At 34.4% G+C, this 15,336-nt stretch overlaps 1 protein-coding gene across 1 annotated transcript; it reads left to right on the top strand.

Moving 5' to 3' along the window:
* Positions 1-9,630: 9,630 nt before the first annotated feature.
* On the top strand, positions 9,631-11,090 carry LOC114712277 (transcription factor NAI1-like). The gene is made up of 4 exons (XM_028896784.1): positions 9,631-9,705; positions 9,793-10,257; positions 10,542-10,871; positions 11,004-11,090. Exons 1-4 carry the CDS (start codon positions 9,631-9,633, stop codon positions 11,088-11,090), a joined length of 957 nt encoding a protein of 318 aa, XP_028752617.1.
* The last annotated feature ends 4,246 nt before the right edge of the window (positions 11,091-15,336 follow it).

The raw sequence follows: 15,336 nt of genomic DNA, 5'->3' as shown, positions 1-15,336 counted from the left end.
AAAGATCAACTTTCAAAAGTTTCCCTATACAATATCTAGTTTGAATTTTGGCGTTTGATTCACAATATATATATATATATAGAGAGAGAGAGAGAGAGAATATGTGATATGTACATACATGTGTCTTCTTTCTTGTCCGCTCTTTGTTGTCACAGAGGCTCATCACAAAGATAATCTTGTTAATACATCTGAATAATCGCAGGATATGGATGGCGATGAAGTAGATTTGCGTGAGCAGTACAATGAAATGATGAAGTGTTTAGAAGAGGAGGACGAAGACCTTCTGAGAAACATTATGCAGCAACCAGCTGGTCATTATCTGACTTCTCAAACAGAATCTGAGAGTAAGGGCAGTTTCAGTAACCATGGTTGGAAGGATGAAAACCACGTCCTGATGTCTCCTAGGGCGTGCATCCTGCAATTTGATGACCATGACGTGAAACCAATGATCCCAAAACAAGAAGACTCTGATAAGAAACGTTGTTCGTCAAGAAGAATCACCAGAGCGAAGCATAACTCTGAACCCAGTAATAAGAAGAAAAGAAGGTCCTCGGAGACAGTAATGGATCATATAATGGCAGAGAGGAGAAGGCGACGCCAGATCACAGAGGGCTTCGCAGCACTTTCTGCAACTATTCCCGGCTTGAAGAAGGTTGGTATGGTTTGAATATTTGAAATTTTACTTGTGTTATTGTATTTTGTGTCTCACTGTTATATATATAGTTCACCATCATTGGTTAGATTGAGTTTAGAGATTTAATACCTCTCAATTATGTTCAGGACGGGGAAATGGCACAGGCAAATTAGGGGGGGGAAAAAACTATTCTTTTAGTTCATAATTGTATGTGATGTGCCAATTAATCACGGGTTCCCTGAACTTCTGAAGCTTGTCCCCATAAGTGGGGTTGGGTGTTCTCGTAAAGTTAATTATTTTTTTGACCAGACATAAAGTTAATTATATTTATAGTTCTCTCTCTCTCTCTCTCTCTCTCTCTCTCTCTGTTTTTTCCCGATATAATTATGGTTTTAAATGTATCTGTTTAAAGTTCATGAGTTTACTAAGTGTTATTTACTGTTGTATTGAAATATTATAGCAAACGCGCATCATCAATTGATATCAACAGTAATATTATTGCATGTTGTAAAAAGCTAGGTGAGTTGATTTTTTATTAAAAAAATTGGAATGGATATCTTTATATAACATATAATATGTAACGAATTAAAAAATTCAAACAAAAAATATTATGTGATTATTTTTTGTGACAAAAATATTACGTGATTTTCATAAATTTTCAAAAAGATGTAATTCGATTTTCTTTTTGGATTCATTTGAAGAACTTGTATTATATATGAATTTTGGACAAATATTTTCATAACTCACAAAATCGATCTCCCCAAAAATATTATGTATTTTCATAAGTTTTCGAGAATATATACATATTTTAGAAGTTAAATAAAAAAAATCTATGCGTGTCTGTAATTTTAGTAAAATAAGAGATGAATTATAAACATTAGCAGGCCATATACATATGTTTTTCTCTGTGTTTTGATATAGCTGGACAAAGCCACTATACTGGACGAAGCTATCAAATACGTGAAACAACTTCAAGAGCATGTAAAAGGACTAGAGAAAGAGTCATCAATGATATCCATAAAGAGAATTGAGCAGGTTTGTGAGAATGTCGACGATTTCTGTGAAGTGAATGGAGAACTGCCTGAGATTGAAGTAAGAGTTTCAGAGAAACAAGTACTGCTGGGAGTCCATTGCCAGAAACAAAAGGGCATCGAGTTCCAAATACTGAGTTTGCTTGAGAATTTTCATCTCCATGTCTCCAGTAGTAGCGTCTTGTCATTTGGAAATTCCACTCTTGGCATTACCATTATTGCTCAGGTATATAACTAATTAATTGCATTGAACATGTATAGTATAATTCATAAATATATAATTTCCATGACTTGTGTTTGGGAAACAAATCTGAAGTATAATCTTGAATTCTTGTGACTACAATATAGGTGGGCGATGAATACAGGATGCCGGTGAATGAAGTGATGAAAAACTTGCGACAAATTCTACTGAAGTCGCATGATAATGAGGTTGATCCGTACTAGTGTATCATAATCCATGCATGTAATAAGACAATTTTAATTAATGTCTATTGGGTAATTTTAAACAAATAACAAGGGAAGAAAAACAAACTTTCCCTCCCCATCCTCCTCTTTTGCAAGCAAACACCCACACATCAACATAATCGATATTCACGCAACAGCATATATGATCAAATCTAGAAGGTGAGGATATATGGAATGCAAATTTGGACAAGGGCTAATTGGAACATGAGGGAGGAGATCTGAAAGAAGAAAATCGGCACTAATCTAGAAAAGGGCTTCAAAGTCCATTATCAGAGAAATTTAAGGTGTCGCCGAAGAAGCCTCCATGCATGGGCATTGATGATGTCGATGGTAGAGATTCTCGGTGGCGATTGATCTCGTTGGATTTTTTGGCTGTAATTCATCCCATGAGGGCATTTCATGTCTTTTCATCACATGGGCTGAGGATATAATTGTCATTCAATGAAATCTCTGGGAAGGTAATCATCATTCTTAGGCACCCCTTATATACAAAAGACCATTAAGAGGGTGTTTGGATTAACTTTTTAGAAGTAATTTTCCAATATATGAGGAGTTTTATCTCTATTTGCGTGAAGAGTTACCAAACACCCTGCAGTTTAAGATTGTAATAAAACACTGCAGTCCTCTTTAGTTTTTGTCAATATTATATTCCCAATGCAGCAATCCCAGCAAAATAATAAAATCAAAATTTAATTAGCTGCTCATGGTCAACATCATATCAAACATTATTTTTCTTTTTATCCAACTAGAGTTTTTTTGTTTTTTTGGGTCCGAGCTAACCTCTTAAATTTCCTAACGACATGTCCCAAATATGTATAGGATATGGTAATTAATTAATAATGAGCCTTGGATTCACCTGACTCCCTTTTCCAATTTATTTGCAAGATTACACATGAAATCATCTCAAGAGTTTACGATGTGGGGCTCAAAACTGTCTATTATATTGAAGTGTCATTCACATTATTCTGGCATCTTCGTGAAGGCCATTTTCTGTCAGTTTCATGGCGTGTCTCACGTTTAGGATGGGACAGAACTGTACATATCAGAATACTACCCTCAATTCGGGAAACTTCTTTAGCTGTATTTTAATTTATCATCTGTAAGCTTTGGTATGAAGAATTACGGAAGAAATTAAGAAAGAAATCTGAAAGCAAGGATACTGACGGAGGTGATAACTGTACGCAAAACGATAAAAAAAGAAAAGGGTGTAAGCATATATAGACGTATCGTCATGTCTCCACTCACACAGATAAAAGAGGTATTATTATCACTTTCCCAATAAGGAAACGTATACGGCCAGAATATCAGTCTTTGCTTGTCCCCTTCTCATTTCTGTGAATAGTTTTTGCTTCTATTACATTCTTCTTTGTTTTCTTTATAATTTCTTCCTTTTCTCACACTCTTTTTTCCTAAGTGGGGCTCTTCTGTTTCCATTTTCATCATCATTTATTGACTACTACTAGCTAATTCATATTAATTTCATGCATGTACGTTCCAATATATATATATATATATATAACTAGATATAAAGGACTCATAAACATACCTCAAGTACATGTTCTGATCTCTCAGGAACGAATATCGTCAAATGGAGGAGTCATGGGAGACTGGTTTTCCTCAGTATCCAGTAATTAAGACCAGGACTGTCATCATACATGTATTATAGTCCTTTTATTTTGATGTTCATATATTTTAATAATCATCGCAGGATATGGATGATGATGCTCAAGAAATCCAAGATTGTGAGACGATGACGAATTTGGACGAGGAAGAAGAAGAGTTTCCCTGGAACTTTGTGCAGGAACCAGACGGTCATTATTCGTCGGATTTGGATCCGCTCTGGTCAGAAATTACATCGTCTTCTCAAAGACATGAAAATGAAAATAACGGCACTTGCTCCAGCAAGCACGTGATGTCTCCTAGGACATACGTTCTGTCATTTGATAACTCCGGCGTAAAACCAACCATAACGAAACATGAACAAAATACATTGAAACATTGTTCATCGAAAAAGAGCAGAGCGAGGCGTAACAGCGTTGAGGCCGGAAAGAATAAAAGGAGATGTCCAGAGAAAGTGGAGGATCATATAATGACAGAGAGGAGAAGGAGACAACAAATCACAGAGAAGTTCATTGCACTTTCTGCAACTATACCCTGCTTGAAGAAGGTGAGTTTGTTTCTTGTTCTCCGAAAATTACAATTAATTAAATAATTAATGCTTCGTTTGATGCCTTTCTGGGGTCAAAGAAGCAAATGCCAACTTTGGAAACTAAAGAAATATATAGCACAGTATTTAATTGAATTTCAATAAACAAAAACTTTATTTATATATGTTCGACAAATTGACTGGAGGTTTCTTGATTTATTTGTCTAGAAAAAATAGAATTGGTGGAGATTATCAAACCTTTTTTAGTACCAGAGTTAAACGAACCTTTTCCCTACGAAATCCAAACAAATCCACGCCATACTAAGCCTTTTTTGGGGTTAAGTTCTGTCTTAATTAATGTTTCGTTTACTGCGAATTGGATATATATAGTTGGACAAAGTGACTATACTGGACGAAGCTATCAAATACGTGAAACAACTTGAAGAACGCGTAAGAGAACTAGAAAAAGATCCATCACTCACAGCCATAAAGAGAATCGAGTTTTGTGAGAATGACGACGCCTTCTATGAAGTCAATGAAGAACTGCCTAAGATTGAGGTTAGAGTTGCAGAGAAGCAAATGTTTATGGGAATCCGTTGCGAGAAATGGAAGGGCATTGAGTTCAAAATATTGAGTTTGCTTGAGAACTTTCATCTTTATGTCTCCGGTAGCAGCGTCTTGCCCTTTGGAAAATCCACTATTGGCATTACCATTATTGCTCAGGTATATAGTGATGTGCAAATAATTATATTGAGCATAATTCATATAATATTATAATGACTTGTGTGTTTGGCAAATTTAATTTGAAATCTTTCAAATCTTGTGACTATATATAATGCAGGTGGGTGATGAATACAGGACGCCAGTGAATGAAGTGGTGAAAAACCTACGACAAATTCTATTATTAGGCTGATCCGTCCTAGTGTATCATGCTTCATTGTTGGCCAAAACATCCAGAAAAAAAATGTCATGCTTCGTGCATGTGCGTGAGACGCAAATTTAATGTCTGAATTAATGAAGTAATTCTAATTAGAGATGATTTTTCTCTGCGAAGGAATCTCATGACAGCGACTCCAAAGAGATTTTAGGCAATATTGGAAATAGTAAGGAAGGTTGGTGTGTGTATGTATTTTCTTTGTTTTCAAAGAAAAATTATGTTTGTTGGTAATTCATATGAAGCAAGAAATAAAAATTAGCATGAGAGAGAACACACACACACAAGATGCTAGTTCATACTCCCTCCAGTAATCATAAATATAATTTGTGCCTAGGTCCATCTCACATATATCAAGAAAACAATTCAAAACTAATTAAAATATTAAAGTTATCATAAAATTATTCAGCCAGTTTTCAATGTTATTTTTATATTATATTAATTTTGATCCGCTCCCTCTTGGTATCCTTATACTACCTCCGGTCCTAAATATAAAAGCTAGTTAATTAATTTGAGTAGATTAAGAAAATAAGTTAAGTTAGTTATTTGTAATAAATAGGTGTTGTCTTTTCTAAAATATTCTTATTAAGTAAGTATATTAGTTAGAACAATTATTATTAAAAGGATTATCCTGGAAAAAAATGTATAAATATAAGAGACAAAATGGATTGAAGTCTTATATCTTGAACCAAAATAAAAGTCAAACAAGATTTTATATTAAGGACCGGAGGAGGTAATATTAATTAAAGTTATAGGCACATATATATATATATATATATATATGTCAAATACAATTAATGCGATAAGAATATGTAGGGTGCCTTGTAATTGACTAAAGTTGCCCCGAGGTCTTGCTTTTTTCTTCTTTTTATTTTTTAGTAAACAAACATCATAAATGTTTTTTGGCCAACCGAAAAAAGGCACAAGAGAGTGAAAGTCAAAACAGATGGACAACAAATCAAGCATGCTTTCCAGGCCCAGGAAAAAAAAAAAAATCAAGCATGCTTCCAAATAAAAATGTGAACGGGACCTCTGACAAATCCAATTATTGATGCTGATGAAAATGATGGATACTACAGAAAAGAAATGGGTAAGTGCTAATTGGGATGGGAGTTTTTCCCATTCATATTGGCATTATTAAGAAAAATCTACGTTTTAAATGAATCTTTTGGAAATTATGAAATACATTTTCATTTTCGATTATACTTATTTCCCCCTTCCATATTATTGCGTCAAATCGAAAAAGGCCTAATTAGTAAGTTGCTTCTGAATCATACCCCCCTTCAATCTTCATTTATGCAAGGATATGCTTAGGCGAACACAAAACCGTCTTGTTAATTAGGGCTCTTTTTGTTTTTTTCCCCCCTGAACATCAAACAGTATTCTCGTTACTGTAAACTTTTTTCAAGTAGATTTGCTCCACACACAAAGGTCAAAAATCGAACCCTTAACTTCTTGATTAATAATGAATACCAATACTACTCGTGTATTATATCTGTGTAGTTATCTGCTGTTATTTTATTTTTAATCGTTATTTAAAGGAGCGCACACATGATATTTCATTCAAAGCTCTCCAATCCAAGCTTTCTGTTGGAAGAAAAAAATTGGCTGATAACTCGCTTTTCTTACACTGGTGTCTCCGAGCTTCAATCTATTGGATTCACATATAGTTGTCGTCCGTGGATCTTCAGTTTCAATGGAAGAGGGAAGGGGGGCCTAGGAAGGATACAACATTTGAGAAATCCTCTAACACTGCCCTAATTGAGGTTAATTCTTCTCTTGTTAATAAGAATGTGACAAAAACCCACTCTATTTTCCTTGATTTTGTGAATATCAGATAGCCCAGGCTTCTTGTTGAAGGACATGGAGATTGCTATGGTTGAATAAATTGATGATGAGGGGGCCAAACTATATGAACGGCAATGTTTTCCTTCTGTGCCAAATTAAATGATAGTAGTGTGGATAATGATACCATGCAAGATGTGAAAAATCCCAACTTTGTTAAGCTCGCTAATTAAGTGATTGCTGCCTTCAACCACACTTTAAAGGAAGCAAGATTGTGATCTATATAGAAGCTTAATGGAGAAGCAGATAAACCAAATATATTTAATGCAGGGGGCCAGAAACGAAAAGATTCTCTGAAGATTCTTCTATATCGCAGCCAAATAAAGAGACATGAGCCAGCAGAGTTAATAGGTGGTGGGCCTTGTTATCCTTCTATATCAGCATGGTATTTGTGGGGGAGGGAACTGACCACAAATTATCTATGGATTATGAAGCTGTGTTCATTTGTGAATAACTGCCTTTTTTTGACGGTGACTGTTTTATGCCCATATTAGGATAGTCCCGGGGATCGACAAAATTATATTTATGGACCTGGATTTCATCGATGAAATTTATAATGAAGGACCTTAGGAACTGAAATTAAAGAACCTATAATGTTTCATATGGACGACAATACCCCAAAACAATGATTTCCCTCAAAAGTTATCACCTGAGATTCCTGTGATAAGTACAATACACTTTTATGGTTATTGCACCAAGCTTGAATTAAGTTCTTTCACTACATTGGTTTCTTAACTCTCAGCACAGTAAAGTTAATTTTAGCTCGTTCTTCTTTAAGTTTACAAGAAATTTGAAGATTGTCACTATCAAATTTCTGGTTTTTTTATTTCTTTTTTTTTCCAGCTCTCATCATTGAGAAAATAACTGCATAATCTTACAATCTTGTTTATCAACTCTTGGCGTTATAAAATGATTACATTTTTAAAATTACAAGAGAGATGTTCAGGATCGTTTCGTCCCCTCGTGACAAAAATAAGATCTTTAGGTTCTTCAGAATAATTTTAATCTTTAAAATCTTTCGTTATAAATTTTGTCAAAACATTCAAACGTAATTTTCACGTAGTTTATATATGAATAATATTTGGAACAAATTATAAAATCATATACTATTCCTCGTTTTTTAGACTCTCTATTATTTAATATTATTTTAGCATTAAGGTGTATTACTCGTGGTGGCGAGGAAAATGGTATTGCTTAATCGATGGCGTGTCAATATTGTCGTCAAGTTTTAGAAGGAAGGAAAACTGAAACTTCCTTTGAACTTTAGCGAGTCTTGTTTCTGGTATTGCATATTCGTTATCATATCATGGGTCGCTAACAAAATTTGACTTATACGCAGGGGGTAGAGTTCACATAGAATCCACTAAAAGAAGAAGAAATTATACAGTCTGCAAACAAAACATGAAGTGGAAAAATCTGAGAAATGCAAATTAAAACAAAGTCTGGAGATTGAGTTATCATTATTTGAAAAACATAAGATTTTATTGAGTTAGCAATGATTGTAGTTATCATGTTGATTTTCTTCACAGCAAAGGATTTGTAATAAAAGATACCAAAATTGATTCACATGCAAACAGTCCATAGGACATGTGGGATTTTGTCCACTGGTTGAAATTAGAGTAATTATTGAAGTACTACCTTTAGTCCTAATTATAAAAGCTAGTTGACTAATTTGAGGAGATTAAGAAGATAAATTAAGTTAGTTATTTGTAATAAATAGATGTTCTCTTTCCTAAAATATCCTTACTAGTCAAATTTATTGGTTAGAACTATCATTATTAGAGGAATTATCTTAGAAAAAAATACACAAATATGAAAAATAAAGCGGATTGGAGTCTTATAACTAGGACTAAAAATAAAGGTCAAATGATGTTTTATATTAAGGACTGGAGGTAGTATAAGCTAAGTATCACTATCATGATTTGGGATCTTTGCGAAGGTCATTTTCTATCAGTCTCACGGTGTGTCTCACGTTTAGGCATTATGGCATATAATCAGACATAATTCTGGCATTTCCTCCATAGAACTTTATTTCTCTTAGATCAAAGCTTATTATTTATATATGCGAGCGCACTTGTATATATAATCGAGTCATTAACATCAAATAAATAAAAACTGTACAATGAAGTAACTGCATGCCTCACCAATAGTGGGGAATTTAATGGCACGCAAAACGACAAAGAAGAAAAGAGGATATAAGTCTAAAAAGTTGTATATCGCCACTCATATAAAAACAGGAATATATACATTATCACTTTTCATTTATAATGGGAAAAGATATGCGGAATATATATACACACACACAGCCAAGCACATCAGCAGTCTTTGCTGGTCCTCTGCTTTTGGTGAATAATCCTGGCCACTACATTCTTCTTCCTTTTCCCACTCTCTTTTTTCCTAGATGGGGCTCCTTTGTTTCCATTCTCACTACCAATTATTGACAAATAATACTAATTCATATTAATTAGTTTCATGCATGCACGTCCTCTATATGTATATATGACCAGCTAGATCGATGCTTTAATTTTGAGCACTTGTAGAGAAGTACAGTCTCGAGATAATACTCACCAATGTAATGTCTGATACCATCAGAGAGAAGTCTAATATAATGGATCAGGAGTCATGGGAGGCTGGTTTTCACCAACATCTGGTAAGACCAAGATTCAAATCGTATATATCAAAACTTGTTAGTTTCATCGCACTTCAAATATTTGAGTTAATATTTCAATTGTCGCAGGATATGGGTGGTGTTCAAGATTTCCACGACCAAGATTATTGTCACACGATGATGAATTTTGACGAGGAAGATAAAGAGCTCCTCAGGAACTTTACGCATCAAACAGGTCTACATTCGTCAGATTTAGATCCTCTGTGGTCGGAAACTGTATTATCTGCTCAAAGAGAAACAGAAACTAACGGCATCACTTCCGGCGACCAAGTGATGATGCCTCCTAGGGCATGCGTCCTGTCATTTGATAACTACAACGTGATACCAATAATCTCAAAACAAGAAGACTCCAATAAGAAACGTTTTTCGTCAAAAAGAATCAGCAGAGCGAGCCATAAGGCCGAACCAAGTGCTAAGAAGAAAAGAAGGTCTTCGGAGACCGTAATGGATCATGTAACTGCAGAGCGGATAAGAAGACGCCAAATTACAGAGGGCTTCGCAGCACTGTCTGCAACTATTCCGGGCTTGAAGAAGGTCAGTTTGTTCGTTGTACTGCAAAATTTTTACAATTATTAACGCCCATGTTTCTATGTTTATTTCTTTTGGGACAATGACCATTGATATTTTTCTTCTGTCGGAAAAAAAAACATTTATGTGTTTTTCAATTCATGTTTAAGGGTGGAAATCAAACTCTTTCGAGTATTAGGAGTTAAACAAAATTTCCCCGGCCCCTTTAAAATGTAAGCCATTCCATGCATTAAGCATCCTCGCTTAAATTTTATTTTAATGTAATGTCTTTTACTGTGAATTGGATATAGTTAGACAAAATGACTATACTTGAGGAAGCTATCAAATACGTGAAACAACTTCAAGAACGTGTGACAAAACTAGAAAAAGTGACTCCAGTAATATCCATAAAGAAAATTGAGGTTGGCGAAAATGACGATTTCCGTGAGGCCGATGAAGTGCTTCCAAAGATTGAAGTAAGAGTTACGGATAATCAAGTGCTTCTTGGAATCCATTGTGTGAAACAAAAGGGCATTCAGTTCAAAATATTGAGCCTGCTTCAGAATTTCAATCTCTGTGTCACAAGTAGTAGCGTTTTACCATTTGGAAATTCCATTCTAGGCATTACCATTATTGCTCAGGTAATTATTAATGTATTATAATCATACTAAAGTACTAAACACAAGTTATATATACTTGTATTATGAAGACTACTTGTGCTTGGGGAATTTTAAATATTGTACTTTCTTTTTTTTGGTGTGACTTCAATGCAGATGGGTGATGCACACAGGATACCAGTGAATGATGTGGTGAAAAACCTGCGACAAATTCTATTAAAGTCGCATGAGGTTGATCCGTAGTAGTGTATCATCCGTGCAAGGCAAATTTAATTAGCATCTCTTACTCTAAATGAATATGTTTTGTTTGCAAATTAATGTCATAACAAAGCCATGCATGTATTTGTTCGTGTTATTACTTGCTACTTTTATTCAAAAGTTGGTCACCTTTAAGTTGCTTGTGGGTATTGTTATTGTAACTATATATGTGAATGGGACCTAGACTTCAACAAATTAGATGAGAAAGAGAGGGGCGAAGGATTGTCATTTTCTAAGCATGAGAGAGAAGTATGAGCTTTTACAAAACAAATTCGGCAAGTGGGTCATATGCGCTGTGCAGAGAAGACAAGGCAATTATGGAAAGTTGAACTATATACTCATGGACTGCAGCCATATAATCATATATATTAAGGCGTATCCTTTATATCGATCTAAACAATCTAAATAGTTTAATATCACTAAATAAAACTCATAATTTAGTAGTAATGGTTTTCTATAGGTGAATATATATATGTATGGATATAAAAATACAGAATTATTTTTCTCATTGCTTTGTTTTATTTATTTTACTTTAATCTACATAATTAACATTTGCTAAAGTATTAATGTCAACAATTAATGTAAATTATAACTTCCAGGAACTAGTTCTGATGCTTATCAAAGTGATGAACACCCCAAGCTTATCATATCTAGATCATCTAGATTTGATTTGGATGGTTTAGATTTATTTTTTTTAATTTTTTAAAATAATTATTTCAATGAGTATAGAATCTAAAAAATGATAATTTTTTAACTATCTTTTTTTGAAAAATAATTTTAAAAATAAAAAAATAGATCTGGACCATCCAAATCAGATTTGAACGGTCTAGAATCTAGATATGATGAGTTTGGGGTATTCATCACTTTAATAAGCACTAAAACTGGTTCCTAAATTCTACATCAAATCATAAACTATTGTAATGTATGAATCTTATTTTTCACATTTCCATATAAAATAAATAAAGGCTTACACAGTTGGTATATGTAAATAAAGGTTGCCATATAGTTTTCTTATTCATTTACAAGATTATACGAAATCAACAAAAACCCATATCAAAGCCAAAGTTACCTTTTGATCAGAAATATTAAAGGTTAATGTACATTCAATATCCCAAAAAAAAATTTTCAACTGCATCCGACACTCTAAAATATTTTGTGATCTATTTAGCATCCTGAAGTATTTTTTTAAATGCATCCAGCACTGTAAAATATTTTTTTTATACATCCAATGCTTTAAAATATTTTTTTAGGTGCATCCAGCACCCAAAAATATTTTTTGGTACATCCAGTATCAAGGATAAAAAAAAAATACTTTAGGGTGGTGGATGCACCATAAAATACTTTAAGGTGTTGGATGTATTTAAAAAATATTTCATGATGCTAGATGTACCTTAACCCAAGATTAAAAGACAGAAATCTTGTTCGTACTTCATTGGTGTTAGGTATTAATTGTGATAATTGATTCAAAATATTGTCCTTATGGAACATCTTAACTTGGATAATGAATAACTCTTCAAGAAATTTGCCGAGGGACCTGGTGAAAGTTATAAGCTACAAGAAAATTCCTTGTCAAAACAAACTATGGCCTCTTATCCATTCCATTAGAACATATTTATTCTACTCATGATTTGAACAATTTCTCCATATATCCTTGAATCTCTCCCAAGCCTCATAGAATAACTCATCCAGATACTGCTCAAAAGAAAATAATTCACCCCTTAATATAGCTCGTTTACCTTTTAGAATAAATCTGGCCTTGAACTTTGCTACAAGCTCATCCCAAGTCTTAATCGAATGTTCCAGCAAGGAATTCAACCATGGTTTCGCCTTGTGAGATAAAGACATGGGGAACAATCTGAACCTCAAAGCATCTTTAGTAACCCCATTTTGCTTGAAGTTCTCGCATACTTCCACGAACTTGGTCAAGTGCTCATTACGATCATCACTGAAATTCCCTTCAAAAGTGCCAATTATCCCCAATAGTTGAATCATAACTGGCTTGATTTCAAAATTCCTGGCTTGAATGTCTGGTAGCCAGATACTCGAATGAAAAGTCTACCCTTCCTTATCCAAATAGTCATCCAGAATATGCAAGTCATTCTCATCTTGTTCCGCTATCTTTTCTTGTGGTTTTGTTTCAAGTGGTGGTGGTAGAAGCAGCCTGGGTCGTTGCCGAATCTCTAGTATGTTTTCAGTTTCTCCTGAACTAGAAGTAACCTCTTCTAAGATAACTTCCAGATTTCCTTGCATGCGTCAGGAAGTATCTACAAAGTCAAATCAAACACAAGAGTATCAAACTTATCAAATGAAATGAACAAAGTAAATACTACTATTCTATCTATAACTATCTCTACAAATGCTAAAAGAAAAGTTAAGTGTAACCAATCACACAATAAAGACAATCAACCTCAAGCAATCTTGTCGTTAGTCCTTGGCAACGGCACCAAAAACTTGTTCGCCGAATAGCTCAACCGCAAGCGGACAAGTTGCAAGTAACATAAAAAGTATTGTTCCCTTAGAGATTAAGGCTACATGAGTTAAAAGTCATAATTGTGTTCTTGACTAGGTTAAGTAAAGCAAAAGTTGTAAAAGAGTTTGTGAAATGAGATTAGGAAAACAATGATTTAAATCAATATGAAATCAACTTGACTTTGAGACAAATAAGGGTCTAGGGTTATTTTTCACTAAAATACTTCATAAAACTTGATTAATCACTTCTTAAGTAGTAGTTAACAATAAGTTCAGTTAGCCAGGGTTCGCAGAATTGATTAAGCTTTCTCAAGTCAAAACCAAATTTTTGCAATCCCAATAAAATAGAGCAATTTCTTGCATTTGTTTGAAAAAGGTTGCACATCGAAAACCAAAACCCTTTCTAGGCTATGCTATGTTAATAGATATATTTCTATTCTATCAACAAACCTTCCATTTAATAAGATAAATTTCTGGACTAGCACATTTTTACCAAAGTTCATAGAGTAATTTAACTTTCTTAAGCTTCAACCAATCAACTAATCAATCCAAATGATGACCAGACACAAGGAAGCATTAAGCTCAAGGTAGAAACAACAAAACATTATCATTAACACTAAAGAGTGAGTTAAAATAAGTCTTAATCCATACAATAGATCAAAATAACCCTAGGATGACTATTCTAGCTACACATGTTTAGCAAAAAGCCACAACTATAAGAATAGTTACTAGCTATTACAGAAACAGGGAGAGGGGAAGAAGAAAACCTTAAAAAATTGAGGAAAAAAGCTTCCAATCTCTTGTAGCTTCAAGTCTAAAGATCCCAAACTTCAAAACCTCCAAATCCTAGTAGAGCAAGCCTCCAAATGAGCCCCAAAGGCAAAGGGTGTCTAAAAACGACAAATCTCCCCACATATCAACCCTAAATTTTAAGTTACGGCATAAAATGCATAGTTATAAGGGGTCAGGCGCCATGGCAGATATGGTCATCCGCCGCTGCAAGTAGGGCTGTGCAAAAACCCGGTGGTCCGGTATGGTCCAGTCCAACCCGAACAAACCCGGTCCAGTCCGGTCCAGAAAAAATTGGCCCGAAACAAGACTGGACCAGACTGGACCAGACTGGTCTCTTCGGGCTGGACTGGACTAGGGACTGACCCCTCAGACCAGTTGGTCCAGTCCAGTCCAGCCCGATTTTTTTAAATTATTATTTATGTAATTTTAATTTGATTTAATTTTTCTATATAAATTTTTTATCTATTCAAATAATTAAGATTTATCTATTAACTTTCGAAGTAATGAGCATACATATATATTTTCTACAATTTAAGATCTATATTGATGAGGATTAATTAATAAAACATGACTTCATTGGGAAATTGAAAAGGAATGATCAAATTTGATAAATTTTGAATTAAAATATGTGTAAAATTTTATATAGTAAGTTATAATCTTGCCTCCTATTGAAAAAAAAAATTTCAAAAAAAATTAAATTTAGGTCTGGACTGCCTAGATTGGTCCAGGCAGTCCAAAGGACCAAGTCTAGTCCAACCCGACCTTGGGTTGGCACTGGACTGGACCAGACCTCGGGCTGTTTTTTTCAGCCCGAGGTCTTTACTGGACCAGACTTCGGGTTGATAACAAACCCGGTCCAGTCTAGTCTATGCACACCCCTAGCTGCAGGTATCACAGAATGGGCCTCTTGAAAGGGTTGGACACCGTCGCGGATATGATCAGGTGCCACGGTGCCTTGCATAGAATAGCA

This window comes from Neltuma alba, unplaced genomic scaffold (genome assembly GCF_004799145.2).
Source record: "Neltuma alba isolate B1F8T4 unplaced genomic scaffold, ASM479914v2 tig00011342_pilon, whole genome shotgun sequence".
Lineage (NCBI taxonomy): Eukaryota > Viridiplantae > Streptophyta > Magnoliopsida > Fabales > Fabaceae > Neltuma > Neltuma alba.
Note: the sequence above shows the minus strand (reverse complement) of the source record. Positions and strands in the feature narration are given on the sequence as shown.

Excerpts from the sequence above, each read along its gene's own strand:
- LOC114712277 (XM_028896784.1), top strand. The coding sequence starts at position 9,631 with ATGTCTGATACCATCAGAGAGAAGTCTAATATAATGGATCAGGAGTCA. Across the intron at positions 10,258-10,541 it reads CTATTCCGGGCTTGAAGAAG|TTAGACAAAATGACTATACT; the intron begins GTCAGTTTGTTC and ends AATTGGATATAG. Across the intron at positions 10,872-11,003 it reads GCATTACCATTATTGCTCAG|ATGGGTGATGCACACAGGAT; the intron begins GTAATTATTAAT and ends ACTTCAATGCAG.